Source organism: Nyctereutes procyonoides, unplaced genomic scaffold, assembly GCF_905146905.1.
Source record: "Nyctereutes procyonoides isolate TBG_1078 unplaced genomic scaffold, NYPRO_anot_genome, whole genome shotgun sequence".
In the NCBI taxonomy this organism is placed as follows: Eukaryota; Metazoa; Chordata; class Mammalia; order Carnivora; family Canidae; genus Nyctereutes; species Nyctereutes procyonoides.
Window position 1 is genome coordinate 63,241,175 of NW_026575052.1, and position 15,145 is coordinate 63,256,319.

Here is a 15,145-nt window from a genome sequence, read left to right on the forward strand (position 1 = left end):
TCTTATTTATTTATTCATGAGAAAGAGAGAGAGAGAGAGAGAGAGACAGGCAGAGGGAGAAGTAGGCTCCATGTAGGGAGGCCGACGTGGGACTCGATCCCAGGTCTCCAGGATCAGGCCGTGGGCTGAAGGTGGTGCTAAACCGCTGAGCCCCCCCCCACCCCCCCGGGCTGCCCAACTTTGTAGTTTTTTTTTTTAACTTTGTAGTATTTAAATAAAACAACTTCCTAATTAATTTCCCTAAGGTGACCAAGCACACACCAACCCTTTGGTATGCCACAGACTACCCCTACACAAGACCCTAAGCCACCTACCACCAGCCACCACCAAGGCAGACCATGGTGGTTGGCCAGAGGGTATCAGCTTTCAAAGAAACTTCCCATCCTGCTGCTCAAGCTCTATGCTTAAGGCTATAGTGATGCGGGCCATGAACCTTCCACCACTGGAAACATCACTCTCCCTTCTTAACACATTCCTCCTGAATGCAAAACTTCTTGACCCTCCAGTCAGAATGAATGTGAGGTACTGGGATCCTGCAAACAGCCTGGAAGGGCGATTCCCTCTGGGAATCCTGCCAGTGTAATGTTGCCTCAATTAGATGACAGATTATAAATTAATAAAGGAAAAAAAAAAAAGCCCCAGACTCTAACGTCTGCCAAAACACACGATTCCCCGTAAGGTTCCTGAAAGGGACTTAGTGATGTATAGTCAAAGAGCCAACCCCCTACAGCCTTTTCCAGATTCGACGCAGACGGGCTAGTCCTCCAAATGTACCACCACCGCCTTTCCCAGGGGGGCGCCAGTTGTTGTTCTTGGAAGGAGAACACCGTTCTTTCAGCTGTATTACCCCCTGCATGCTTCACATAGTCTGTAGTTCCCTAAGCCCCCATCAATAATACAACACAGGCAGACCAGTCACCAACAGAAAACCCCGAGAAGAGAGTAAGAATGACTGTGGTTGGCCTGGGGCAGAAACGATGCTTAGGATGCTATGGATGCCAGGGGTTTTCAAAGATTGTGTTTCTAAAATCGTTGCAGGAACAGAAGTATCCTTATCAGCTGCTGCTTCTTTAAAAACCAGTCACTCAAACAGCCTCATCCCATAAAATTCCTGAGGAGGTACTGGTGACCCAATCCCTAGGAAAGTGGCCAGGATCCAGGGGCTGGTGATGTGTGCAGAGTGATATTCTCTTTCTACCCCACCCTCAGCGTTTTCCATAGGAAAAATACAGTATGTTGACCCACCCTCCCCTTTGTCTTCTGGAATGCTCACTTCACCTCACAAACAGATCTGAGTCTTCCAGAGAATACCTACTGAAGCTGCTTTTGTCTCTTTGGGCAAATGTTTTCTAGTTCTTCATCCCATTCATTCAGAGTCCTGGATACTTCTTATTCTTTGAAGCCATTTCTCTGCTATGTCATCTGTACAGACCAATCCGCACCACTCAGGCACTTGGCAACTTTATGGTTTTCTACCCCCCCCCCCACCAAGGCACATAAGCATAAATAAAGACAGCGTGTGAGAACTGGACAGTTGTGGAATAGAATCCTATTCAGTAATGGGGGCAGAGTCGTAAAGACTTGGGGGGTGGCAGAGGAGGCTCTATTATGCAGAATAAGTGAAAGCCTTTACTTACAAACACGTCCATGAGCAGGTGTTCCAGTGTCACTTCAAAGTCTTCCAATTTGGCAGCTAAAGTCATAATGAACGCCCCAGTTTGCGATGAGGCCCCACTGACAGCCCAAACCTGCAAGCTCCTCGGCTCAGAGAACACGACTGGTGTCAGATTTAGTCACAGGTGGGACTGGCACAGCGAGAAGCAGAATAGAACATCGCAGACTGACCTGATGGAGCTCGGTAGCCAGAAATCTTAAAGTGTTAAAGGAAAGAGCTAGATTGATGGCACTAGGGGACCAGACTGGAGGCAAAGTGATGTCACCAGGTGAAGAATCCAGCCCCTGCCTGCTCTTTACAGCTCTCTGGTCTGAGGCGCTCTGCAAAAATGCAGGAAACCCCAACAGTGGGCGAAAGAAAAAGCCCCAGAGAGATGGGGAGAGGCAGCAGGGAGAGAATGGAAGAAGCCGTCTGACTCTGATATTTATAGGGCCACATGTTTTTGACTCTAGCCCATTTCTCAGTTCATTTCTGACCTTTCATAATGGCCAAGCACACTGGAGTGTATTGTAGAGCGGGGGCAGTGGGTCCCACAGAAGTTGGCTGTGACCAATGCTAGGGCAATTCACACAGACACGCCATCAATAGTTCTTTGTAAAAAGCCCATCAGACCTTGTTCTGTACACGATGACAGAAAAGCACATAGTCTTGTGAAAAACAAGGAAACGAAAGTTGTGGGGGTACTAAATTTTTCCTCGGAATATTATTAGATCCTTACACTCACCCCCATCCTCTGTCCTCCCCACCCCCTCCTCTGCAAGAGTAGATAAACATCAAGGAAAAAATTTAATCTCGTGTGTCAACTCCTCAAGCTTCTGCCAGTAAAGAATATCCACTCTCTTGCGCAAATGTCATTTTTCCTTTTTGGTCTTCAAAATTTGACATTTTTTTCTTGCCTAAAAAAATTGTAAAATTGCAGTAAAATACCCATAACATAAAATCTACCATCTTCATTGCATTTTAAGTGTCAAGTTCAGTAGTGTTAAGTACATTCACATTGTTGTAGGCCCAATCTCCAGTCTTATCTTGCAAAACTGAAACTCTGTGCCCATTAACAAATCGCCACCACTCCCCCACCCCCGCCGCTCTTCCCAGCCCCTGGTACCCACCATTCCACTTTACATCTCTATGGATTTGACTACTCTCGCACCTCGTGTAAGTGAAATTATACAGTATTTTTTTTTTTTTACCAAGTTCTTTTGTGTCTGGCTTATTTCACTTAGCTTGTCTTCAAGATTCATCTATGTTATAGCATATGTCAGAATTTCCTTCCCTTATAAGGCTGAAATTTTATATCCTAAGAAAGACCCCTGCTTTGGACAATTTTTCAGGCCTGAGAAAATCTCTCAGGAACACTTGGCTGTCAAGTCTTTAGTGGCCATTCTTGCTGTGATGGTCCTAACTAAAACAGCCTTGGTCTACAAGCGAGTTCTGTCCTGTTCCCTAAACAATTTCCAAGCTGAATGATCCATGAAAAGTCTAGTCTCTGACTCCAAATAGGGTGTGACCACTTCACAGTCAATATTGATGCCGAAGAATAAGGTGCCCCACGTGAAGTTGAGGAAATCTAAAAAGTCTCTGTTCTGTGATAAAACTTCTCCCCTTCTCATCAGAGCTCTCTAAAGTGGAAACAGCTGAAACTCTCCAATTTAGTATCTTTCCATGAATTTTCATTTTCCCAAAGGAGATACAGACCCACTTAATTCAGCATTTAACATTTAAACAAAGCAACCATAAAGTAAAGGACAAAGAAAAAAAATTGATAAAAAGCATCATATTATTCCTAAAGCGGATTTGGAGTCTGTCAGAGTAGTTTAGCATGACAGTTGGTCATAAATTGTACATAAATGTTCTTTGAGTTGTGGTTTCGGTTCTGTTTTGGGGCCTCTGGTAGGGGAATTAGAATGGTTTCATGACAAGCATCTCTGTTTAGGCAAAGGCACCAAGGAGGGGTGGTGATGCTGTGATGAATGGCTCCAATACCCAAGAATGTACAGAAAATGTATTTTCTGGCTGGGTGAACTCATATTCACAGCACTTCCTATCAGCGAATGCGTTTGCCATGTCGGCAACTGGTGCAATGACTAGAGCAAACTATGTCAGCAATAGAGACTCAGCATTAAGCCAATTTCTTGCCTTGCAGTTGCCATGTTTTGTTGAAACTATGGCTGTCCAGAAGATACTCAAAAAGCCTTCTCTCACTAGGTAAGAAGAGAGCGTTGGGTGAACAAAAACTGGCCGTATGATCAGATTAATGGGGTCGAGGGGTGTGTACACAGATGCAGCTCTGTTCTCAGCTCCCAGCAATCTCAGGAGAGTTTTCAAAAGCAGGTTTTGAAACCCCCTCTCTTTAGGAACTAAATTTGGACCAAATATTTCAAATGTCTGGAATTTTGCAAAAAGTATACTTTTTTCTTTCACTAATTTTCTTCCTGGGATGGACAAAGAATCGACCAATGGAGAACAGTTAATATTTTTCATTTAAGGCAGGGAGTCTCCCAGCCCCAACAGTGAGTTTACATGGCCTTAAGGAGCCGGCAGTGACTTCTGCAGAATACAAACAGCAAACTTCAGGTGCAAGAAATTGTGCATAATTTGAGCCCTGTGAGTGGTTAGTCTTCTTGAACTAGGGCTCTGAGGAGGATGTGTTAAGAATATCCTACTTTTAGAAACAAAACGACTTTCACAGTTTCTAAAGGGGAGAAATTGACCAGAAGGGAGTTAGCAAGAAGAGAAGGAAATTGGTAGTGGGTTGTGCATGTCACCCATAAGAGACATTTACTATGAGTTCTATGTTAGTGGATGATATGAGCCATGTGGAGTAAGTGGGTACGCTGGAGGCAGCAAGACCACACCAGTCTTAAGGCAGGGAAACTGCCGCTTCAGTAGTATCAGGCATTTAATCGAAGCTTCTGGGCCCCCTGAGAAGGATCTGACATGCCTCACCATGCTGGGGCTCCCCAGTGAGAACAATGAGTCAGCAATACACCTGATACAGGAGGTAAATGCTAGAATTTGTTCTGCAACTTGAATTGTAACACTGATGTGTACGGTTTTAAATTTTGAGTTTCTTCCCGTTTAAATCTTGGATGACCATCTTTTTCTACCTTGTCTATGAAGAATCCCTCCAGCAGACTCAACATTTTGGTGATAGAACTCAATAAAAGGAAAATCTTTGGAAAGTGGAGATTTGGCTGGATTCCCTTTATAGCCATCCAGACAGTCTCCCTCAGTCTCCCCAGGGGAGTTGTGGGCAAACCAACCTTCTAGAAAGTGCCATGTTTTCTGCAGCCCTGAAAATGAATTGGCTGCTTCAAAAGCATGAGTCTTCATTGTTGTCTCTACTTAATTTTATTATTGGTAAAAATATAAAATCACACTAAGATATTTTTCATTGAAAAGCATGAGTCTTTATGGAGGTAAGGTCTGTGGTTCAACTAGATCACAATCCAGTTCATAGCAAAGACTTTCTATTAAGTAGGATGATGAGCAAGCCCAAGGCAGTAGGCAATTGAATAGGCAAAACTGTTTTCCTGGAAAGGTCTCTCTCTCCACCCTAGAGCAGTGGCTTTCTATTCAGTAAAACCATTTATTTAAAGGTCAGGTACAAAGCAGTGGATCAGACCACCATCGGGTCAATCAGAATAGGTCATTGAGATAACCTAGCAACCATTTTAGTGTCTTGACTGGTGAATCTAAGCAGAAATTTGATCCAAAGGTGAAATAATTACTGAGATTTTTAAAAAAGCAAAATCACTGACTTTTATTTTGATCACTCAATTATGTCCCACAGACCCAGTTTATAGTACAAAAAAATCCCCTAACAATATGTTGTGAAAGCAACTAATATTAGCGTCCTATTGATGAACTTGTCTGTCAAGCTTCTGCCTCACCTTAAAACCAGAAAGGGAGGATTTTTATTAAAGGAATCCTGCTTGTTTAAGCAAACCAGGCTGATGGCCCTACAGACAGCTGCCTGTCTGGGTCTAATCATAAGGGCTCGTCTGTCTGCCCTAGCCATCTCTCAGACGACAGTCACGGTAATTTAAAGGTTCGTGTCTATAGGGCCCCTGGTAGGCTGGCACAGCAGTGGATCAGGGCCATGGTATCAACAGCCATGCTCTCCGTGTCTGCTCGTCCTTCCTGTAACACAACCAACCTTGTCTTCCCTGCTCACAGTGCCTTTTCAATTTTGCCTCTCTGACAAGTACAAAGGCTCTATTCCTCTCTAGCTGTCCCCTGCCCCACTCTGCCTGTCTCTCCCACCCGCAGCCCCTGCCCAGTCACAAGGATGAATTTGAAGACTTTCAAAACTAACAGGCAGTGAAATTCGTGTCAGGCACACGCAGCAGTGCCCTGGGCTCATGATGGAGAGAAACACATAATAACTTGCCTGATCTCTCAATCTTGCCACCTGTCACGTGCTCTTCTACTTGGAGTGAAAGAGGCTTGTGGGGGTTCTGAAGCCAGCACCAGTGGGGCACGCTGGGGATAGGCCAAGAGCAAGCACCTCAGCTCCACCACCTGTGTTTTCTAAGCCACCCCACTTTCCAGAGTTCAAATGCAGGGTTTGGAAACACAGATCCTTACCACAGTCTCCCAAATCTTCTACGGGTGTTTTTGATGACTCTTTCTCATCTGTAAAAGTTGCACGGGATTTAAAGATTTCTGTGCCTTCCAGGGTTGCTTGGTGAGTAAACGTGATAAAGGTAAAGTGCTTGGAGCTAGTCCAAAATAAGAAGCTATGCACACAGGAACTACGTGGTGGTAACCAGTGGCTGGGGACTGAATGTTTATGCACCCCCCAAAACTCACAGGTAGGAAACCTAATCCCCAATGTGATGGTATTTCTAGGTGGAACCTCTGGGAGGTGATGAGGTCATGAAAGGGGGAGCCCTCATGAATGTAGTTAGTGCCTTTATACAAAAGGTCTCAGGGAGCTCCCTCACCCCCTCCTTCTGCCATGTGAGGTCATAGCTAGAAGATGGTTGCTTATGAACCAAATGATAAGACTATGAATCAGGCAGTGAGTCGCTACTAGACACCGAATGGGCCAGCACTTGATCTTGGACTTTCCAACCTTCAGAAATAGGAGAAGCAAATTTCTGTTGCTTGTAAGCCACTAGTTTATGGTGTATTGTTATAGCAGCCTGAACAGACTAAAACACTACTGTTACCTATGTTCCTCTTTGGGGACCTTTGAGTGACAAGTTGGCTCAGTTATGTCATGGCCCAAATGAGAGAGTCTACCTGTGGTAAAAGAACACTCCAGGGAGAACCACCATCCATTTTAAGTCACTCTGACTTGGATTGGGTTACCTGTCCCCAGAACCCTTCCTCATCTTGCTTAGAATGATCAATGACTCTTAATCCTTTCAGAGTCGATGGGCGTGTGTTATAATGAATCTTTTATAATGTCCCTTACTGTCTTCAAGTGAAATCATGGATAATACAACTTGTGTACACATATTACTTTAAAAATATCAACACAACCCTCTGCTATGCAAATAAGCAATAAAGTGAAAGTAATCTATAATGAAAGAATATATATCAGTTTACATAAATGTCTTTGTATATTGCAAGTAGACCAGAAAACATGGTGAACTGGTCACTTAATCACTGTGAAATCAGCCTGCCTCCCCCACCCATCCTCTCTCATCTGTTATTGGGGGACAGCCTCCCTGGGCTTGACCAGTAGTAAAAGGAGAGCAGAGAATCTGAAATGGAAGGAAATATGGCTGTTTGTGTTTGGGCAGAATTGAATATGGTGTTTGAAACCCATGGACATTCAGACCTGTCTTAGTCACTTGGTAGCCTATTGCTCCAGACCAAATCAAGAGTGATTTGAGAGGCTGTAATAATTACCAGACAGGCCTGGAATGCACCTGAATATCTACTCATCTCCAGTATATTCTTGAGATACTATGTCCTTGAACAGCAAGAACTATCTAGTATAACTTGAACATTTTTCCATTTGGACTCTACAGTCTTCCACTAACGACAGGCCAGGAGGCTATGGCACTTGATCTTGATTTCTCATTTTGACTCTTTCCAGGTGCTCATCAAAATACCAATGTTGTATTATGCATGCACTAGCCTTACTCGTCAGGCTACAGAGGAGATAGCCAGGCACAGTCAGTCATTGGTGGCAGGCTGGCATCACATGAGTGAGGCTCTCTAAGAGTTCATGGGTGATCAAAATCCTAGCTGATGCTCCCACTCTTCCTCTGGCAGGGCCCTTCATTTTCCATACGTGACCTCCAGAACTTCGAAGAGTATTCTGGGTACAGATGGCTAAAGAATTACAGTGGGAAGATCGCTTGACTTTTAACCCTTGTGTGATTGATATGATCCCATCACAAAGAAAAATGAAGCTTCCACTAAAGAACAAGATAAATATATTTGATAGAGGTACTCTGAAGGGGTACAGATCCTGGGCTTTGGATGGCCTCTACCCCCATCTCACAGCCCTAATCAATGAGAAAAACCTAAGCTTCAGGTACAATTCACAGAGAGTTAACCCAGATGGAAGAGGGATATGAAATGTGTTGAACGTATCTCACAATGGCAGTACTGCTTTGGAGGCCAGGCCTTAACATCATTACTCAGGCTGTTCTTTGAAGGCAAGAGGGCTCATCTCATCATAGGTTCTCCGACATTTCCACAACAACTACAGTTCCTGGGGTGATTTAATAGTAAGGAGATGAGCTTGCTAAGGCAGGTGCATGGAGGAGCTCTTCATTGATCCTTCTGAGTCTTAAAATGGAGGCCAAAGCATTCAGGTGTCTTAGAGTTCTGCCTCTCTTCTGAATCCCATGTCATGCCACACTGCATGCTGATCAGAGTACAGTGTCATCTTTTCCAAAATACGGTAAGAGGAAAAACTCATTGGTCACATAAGATAACAGAGCATTAAAGTGTGAAAACTTTAGTAGCGGATGCTCTATTGAGTGTATTATTAATTACAATACATAACTATGAAAGTTTCTACTTGCTATGTGCCTTGTCCCAAGTTATTAGGGCTGTGTCCATAATTAATATTGTTTCTCTCACTTTTTACACAAGAACGTTTGGCTTAAGATAGAAAGCAAATGACCCAAAAGCTTATTCCATGGGATTACTTTACAAACAGCTAGGATATGCTATAACTTGGTCTGCATGTGGCTACTGCTGGGCTGGCTGGTTGGGCCTGGAAGTCACAGGCACTGTGAGGACAGGGCAGTGTGCACTTCTCTCCACACAGGGAGGCTGTCCCAGGGCAGCAGAGGCAGCAGCGATGCTGGGGTCCCCAGTCTGTGACTTTAGGATCTCAGCCTCTGAGATTCAGTTTCCTGAATTGGAACTTCTCAATTCAGTTTCCTTATGGGTCTAATTCCAGGCAGAGATTAGACAAAGGTTTCTAGATGTTGGGCATTACGGCACATTACAATTTGCATATCAAGTTCAATATTGGGGGGACCACACTAGGATTGCCAATATGCTAAGTTGGGGCATTAAAAAAATATAAACCAGTAACAAAAATGACTCAATTATCACCTGCCATCACCATGATTTTATTCAAGAAAAGACATCTCAACACACAGCAAAAATGGAAGAGATATCTCAAATTTTAAGGTGGAAGGAAGTCAGCTGGACGGTCAAGTCCCTCTGTTGTCTGTATATATTTTTTGCCATGTTACAAGGACTTTATTTCAGGCCTCTGTGGATCAGGGAGTGGGGCCTGGAACCAGATGATGAGAGTGTCCTCAGCCATAATTCAGCTCTGTCACTTTGTGGTTTCATCTCTAATTTTCAGTACATCCTCATTGCTACTACAACAGACTGAAGATGCAGGAGTGAGCTGATGGGCGAATCACTGGAGACAGACCCGTGTTTACCCCTCGCCAGCTCTCTTAGCACTGAGAACATCAGCAAGGCCTAGAGGAAAGCCTAAATAAACACTCTGCCTTCAGCCTGAGAGGTGAAGTTCTGGAACGGGAGTTACAGGCCTCATCATGATGAAGATTCTTCTCTAAGCAAGTGCCTGAGAGGGAGCAACCTGATTTTTGTCCACAAGACCAAAGCCTTCTCTCTTGAAATTTGTTTTGTTACTGGTTTGGAATAGGTAGTATATGCAGATTATATAAAATTAAAAATTAATAGGAGAGTACAGATAAAAAGTCTCTTTTATTCCTCTGACTTAAAGCCACCCAGTTCCTAGTAGGGACAACCTCCTTTACTACTTCTGGAGATGTTCTAATCAGATTCAGGCATAAAATATTACCATTTCTGGATGTGATATGTACATATAATATATATTACAATTGTTTACAACTGTAAATAGTACTTCATTGTCTGGAAGATTTCATTTAACCTATTCCCTATTGATGGGTAGTTGCATGGTTGCTAAGGCAACACAAAAATAGATTTTGCCCAGGTGCCAAAATATTTTTAAAGTAGGCTTCTAGAAGCGGAATTGCTGGCTCAAAAAATGTTGTACATTTTAAAAATATTGATATTGTAAATTTTGTTCTCTATAGAGTTTGTACCAATTTATACTCCCACAAAATAGAGTCCCCAATTCCCAATACCCTCTGCTATAGTGTGTGATAGCAAGCTTTTGAATGTTGGGCGATGTGATATGAAAATGGCATCATATTTTACTTCAAATTAAAATCTCCTTTAATAAGTGAAATATTGTTCACAAAAATTCCCTAATACTAATTCCATTTTTTAAAAATATATTTTTTTAAAGATTTTATTTATTTATTCATGAGAGACACAGGCAGAGGGAGGAGCAGGCCCCCTGCAGGAGCCTGATGTGGGACTCGATCCTGGGACTCTAGACCATGCCCTGGGCCGAAGGCAGCTGCCCAACCCCTGAGCCACCCAGGCGTCCCACTAATTCCCTTTTAAAGGCTACACTGATCTAAATGGGTCCAGCTGTGTCTCATAAACATTCCAATAATGGGCATATACTAATGATTAGCAACAAGATGTTAGACCCATCTACCCACTGAAGTCCACATTTAAAGGCAATTTAAGAGAATATTAATGGTTCCCTTATGCATCTCTGTATTACATAGCACAAAACACACCTGTTAGGATGAATGAAAATTAAAACCACACTAAGCAAGAACAAAGGGTAATTCATCCAAATACTCCACTTTGTAAAATTTCCCTTCGGCCTTGAGATGAGATATCAAAGCAATGAAAAGGTTGAATCTTGACAGACTTTGGACCATGACACGTGATCAAATTGGGACTGTATGAAATTGATAACACTTGTCAGCTACTCAATTTTGAATCTACCAGACTCAGAAGCTAATCTCACGGAGGATCAGCAGTGTGGGCAATAAAGGTCCTCAGCATTTCCATTGTGTGCCAAGATATATGAGCATCAACACTTCTAAGTATGGTTACAGGTTCCCTATGACTGTGCTAAGCAGACCTGTTACCCATGACTTTTATCAGCAAGGCTGATCCTACTGCCTCACGACATTTATGATGGGCCTCTACTTTATTTTGCTGCTAATCTCTGCTTAGGTTTCCACTTATTCTCAAGGTCACAGCTGTGTTTGGAAAAATGATAATAAATATTGACCTTCAGGATACTATTTCTTGGGCATTTTTGAAAGGGACAGGGTAGACACTGTGAATATCTTGGACATGTAATAAATCATTACAGAACAGCAGCCAACAAACTAAATAATTAATTTCATTCATTTAACTTAATTTAAACATATTAAATATTTACCGAGCTTGTTTTCTATCAAATTTGCATTGAGGCTGTAGTGATTTTGCCATATGCTACCAGCCCTAAGCTATTAATCCTGTGGCTGGAAATGCTTAGATTCATGAATTGTTAGGTCATTTTATAGGACATGACCTGTACTTAGACCATTTACTTCTACTGTTGTTTGGTAATATCCTTTTTGCTCACAATGGGGTAGATGTTGTATATCCTGCTGATGAAGCAGGTCCTTCACATCTAAAAAAACTTCATTCCTAATTTCTAAGTAAGATGTTATTGCTTTCTTGCTCATCTATCATCTATTACCTATCTATGTACCTACCTACCACCCATCTAATCTTCATTCTGCACCAGGCTCTATCTTAAATGCCTTATAAAATGAACTTATTTAATTCTCACAGAAGCCCAATTAGGTGGTTATCCCATTCCACCCCATTTCACGGATGGGGAAACTCAGGAACAGAAGGGTTAAGTTGCTCGGTCACAGTCACACAGCCAGTTCAATGGTGTGGTCTGAACACGAGCTCAAGTCTCCGGACTCCAGAATCTGTGATTCAACCATACATGGGGCCTGTGTGTGTAGGACATTCTAGTTTTGCAAGCAATCACTTGTCCCCTGTCACTGAGGGAAAATCCTTCTTCTGTTGGACGAAACAGAGAGAGCTCTCGTGAGGAAGCAGAGCTGGTTAAAGAGTGTGTGTGATAGTGGTGGTGGTGGGGGTTTACTGGAAAATATCTGGTATCCATTTACAAGATACTCTTTATAGCATCTCCATTGTGTCATGGAGAGATTCAATAATGGTACCAAAGGAATTCAGTTGAAGTGAATGTTGGAGCAAAGAACATAGAGTGATGTAATTCTTGAAGTTGGGGGAGGAGTAAAATGTTCGTCTGGGACTGGAGATGAGGGAACAGGCCCCTGGGGCCTTGGCCTCAGTTGCCCTGTCTGCCTAGGACCAGTGTGGATCCGGATCAAGTGGCTCAGGTCCAGACATTCTATTATCCATCTCCTGTGCTCTTGCTTCCACCCCTGGTTAAGAGGACTGTGGACTCCTCAGACGCCACAGATTAATTCAGGCATCTCTGTTTTGCTCTCTGCCAGTGCGTTCTTCACAGGCACGGAGGTCTGCAGGAGATGGCGTTCAGCCCTGTGGTGGGTACAGTGGTTCCACACTCCTCATGCAGGTGTTGGCTTTAACGAGGTGTTGATGGGAAAGTGGTTGAGACAGAAATGCGTGGAGTGTGAGAAAAGGGAATGGCAAGATATCTTACCAACACGCCTGTATAAATAGACTTCTCTGGGCTTCGGAGAAGCATGTGCCAGGCCTTCAGAGTGGAATAACTGTTTTGCTTCCTCTTAATTAAAGGAATTATATGACTCCCTTGTGAGAAAGCAAAATGACTTATTTTATCATAATTAAGCTTTTAAAACAGCAACTTGCAGTACTTTGAAAAAGTCATGGAGTATATGGAGTTACACTCGATTCCTTTTTTTTGTTTTGTTTTGTTTTGTTTTCATGCTGAAATTGGGCAATTAGAACACTTCTTCTTTCTCCAAATGGAACAGAGCTCTTTCTGTCCTTCAAATTTTTCAGAGCTGCTCCTTAAGCCTAACAGCTTCCTTAAGACGTTTTTCTAAAAGCCTTTCTTACGACGATCTTCAAAAAGCCTTGCTCTGCTGCAGCATTTCCAAAATTTCAACATTTTATTTACATATTAACTTTCCATCCTTAAAATCCAGACTAATTGAAAGTTCTTCTGTTTATCGATTAGTTTTCTGCACCTGAAGGGAAACACACCTTAAGCTTCATACCCCAGTTATTTTGTTATACAAGACTTAAAATTAGAAACATTTGCAAGTAAGTTCCATATCTAGGCAGACTCCCAAAAGAAATGTGTCCATATGAGCACTAAAAGATATGCCCAGGGATTTTCATAGTAGCATTATTCATAATTGTTCCAAAATGAAAACAATTCAAATGCCCATCATAAGTAGAAGAGAAAAATACATAGTATTTTCATACTAAATGATTGTGTAATGGAATAAAATACATCAATAAAAATGAATGAACCTCAGTTGCGTTGATGAATATGGGTATAATCTTAGGAATATATTTTTGAGTGATAGAAGCTAGATACAAAGGGTATGTATAGTGTGGTTATATTTACATAAAGCTCAAAAACACAGAAAATCTTGGGGCACCTGGGTGGCTCAGTGGTTGAGCATCTGCCTTTGGCTCAGGTCGCGGTCCCGGGGTTCTGGGATAGAGTCCTGAATCGGGGTCCCTGCAGGGAGTCTGCTTCTCTCCTGCCTATGTCTCTGCTTCCCTCTTTCTGTGTCTCTCATGAATAAATAAAATCTTAAAAAAAAAAAAAAACACACTGAAAATCTTAAAGGTGTAGAGATAGGACACGACTTAGACAACATTTTTAAAAAGGATACTTTTACTTGCAACATGTTATGATGTTATCTGTCTACTTATTGAAAAGAATGTTTTCTTAATCAAAAATCTTGAAAGTATAATACTGAAGTTACTGAGGACTGAATACAAATCTATTTCTGAGGGATTTTTCTCTTTATGGGTCATTTCCACCATATATTCTATGTTATTTTGAATGTCCTGTGTGGGTACAAAAGTAATACCCCAAGGAATTGTCCTAGAATGTATGTTTACATTTATCGGAGGGCCAAATCACAAGCTTTACCCACAAGACCATGTTTTCCTTCCCCTTTCCACCTCTGTTCTTGCCCACTGGCCTCCTGAATTCTCTCCCTGCCTTTCCCATCCCCCTCTTCCTCTCTGACATGTGACTGAGCTGTTCTCCCCAGTTCTTTTTTTTTTTTTAGATTTTATTTATTTATTCATTCATAGAGATGCAGAGAGAGAGAGAGTAGCAGAGAGCACAGGCAGAGGGAGAAGCAGGCTCCATGCAGAGAGCCTGACGTGGGACTCAATCCCAGGTCTCCAGGATCAGGCCCTGGGCTGCCGGCGGCGCTAAACCGCTGCGCCACCAGGGCTGCCCTGTTCTCCCCAGTTCTAGCTTCTGCCTTCCCCCTGCATCCTCTCACAGCAGTCTGGGATTTTATCCACTCCCTTGATAATTCCTCTGGCTCCTTGGGCTACCTCATTTCTAAATGTGCACTCCCTGCTTTGACTCCTGTCCAGCACCCTGGCCTCTGTGGCCCAGTTGCCTGGACAGCCACACACAGCTACATCTTTTGTCAAAATTACTCAATAAAACACAAAATCAAAATAATTTCTCACTATACTAGTTAAGGCTTTCTACTTGGTGATCTGGGTTGGTGGCACCACCACTCATCCAGGTGGCTAGTCTCCCCATCTCGGGTCACCTTTAACTCCCTTCCTCCCCATTTCCAACTGGTCACCCATGTAAACTTGTAAACTGACTCTGCCTTTGACATTCCCTCTCCTCTCTGTCCCCAGGGTTGTTATCATCTTGGACCTCCATCATTTTATCGGCTGCTTTGGGCTCCGCAACTGATCTCTCTGTTGCAAGGTTCTCCTCATGCTAATTCTTACTTTTGGCTACTTGACTGGGTTGAATAGTGTCCCCCCTCAAATTCATGGTCCACCAGGAACCCATGCACGTGAACTCATTTGGAAAGAGTCATTGCAGACATTAGTCAAGTTAAGATGAGATCATCCCGTCTTAGGGCGAACCTTCAATCCGATACCATTGGTGTCCTTATCAGAAGAGGCAAATTTGACAGGGAG

At 42.8% G+C, this 15,145-nt stretch overlaps 1 protein-coding gene across 3 annotated transcripts in view; it reads right to left on the reverse strand.

The window, feature by feature from the left end:
• The window catches only part of FRMD4A (FERM domain containing 4A), a 616,236-nt gene that overhangs the window by 338,191 nt on the left and 262,900 nt on the right, over positions 1 to 15,145 (reverse strand). The window contains exon 1 of one of the 3 annotated variants that reach the window (XM_055331820.1): positions 1,638 to 1,718. The exons of the other annotated variants lie outside the window; for them this stretch is intronic. Within the exon in view, the coding sequence (XP_055187795.1) occupies positions 1,638 to 1,703 (66 nt within the window). The 5' untranslated portion in view covers positions 1,704 to 1,718. Of the gene's footprint in view, positions 1 to 1,637; positions 1,719 to 15,145 lie in introns of those variants that run through there. 3 annotated transcript variants of the gene reach the window in all.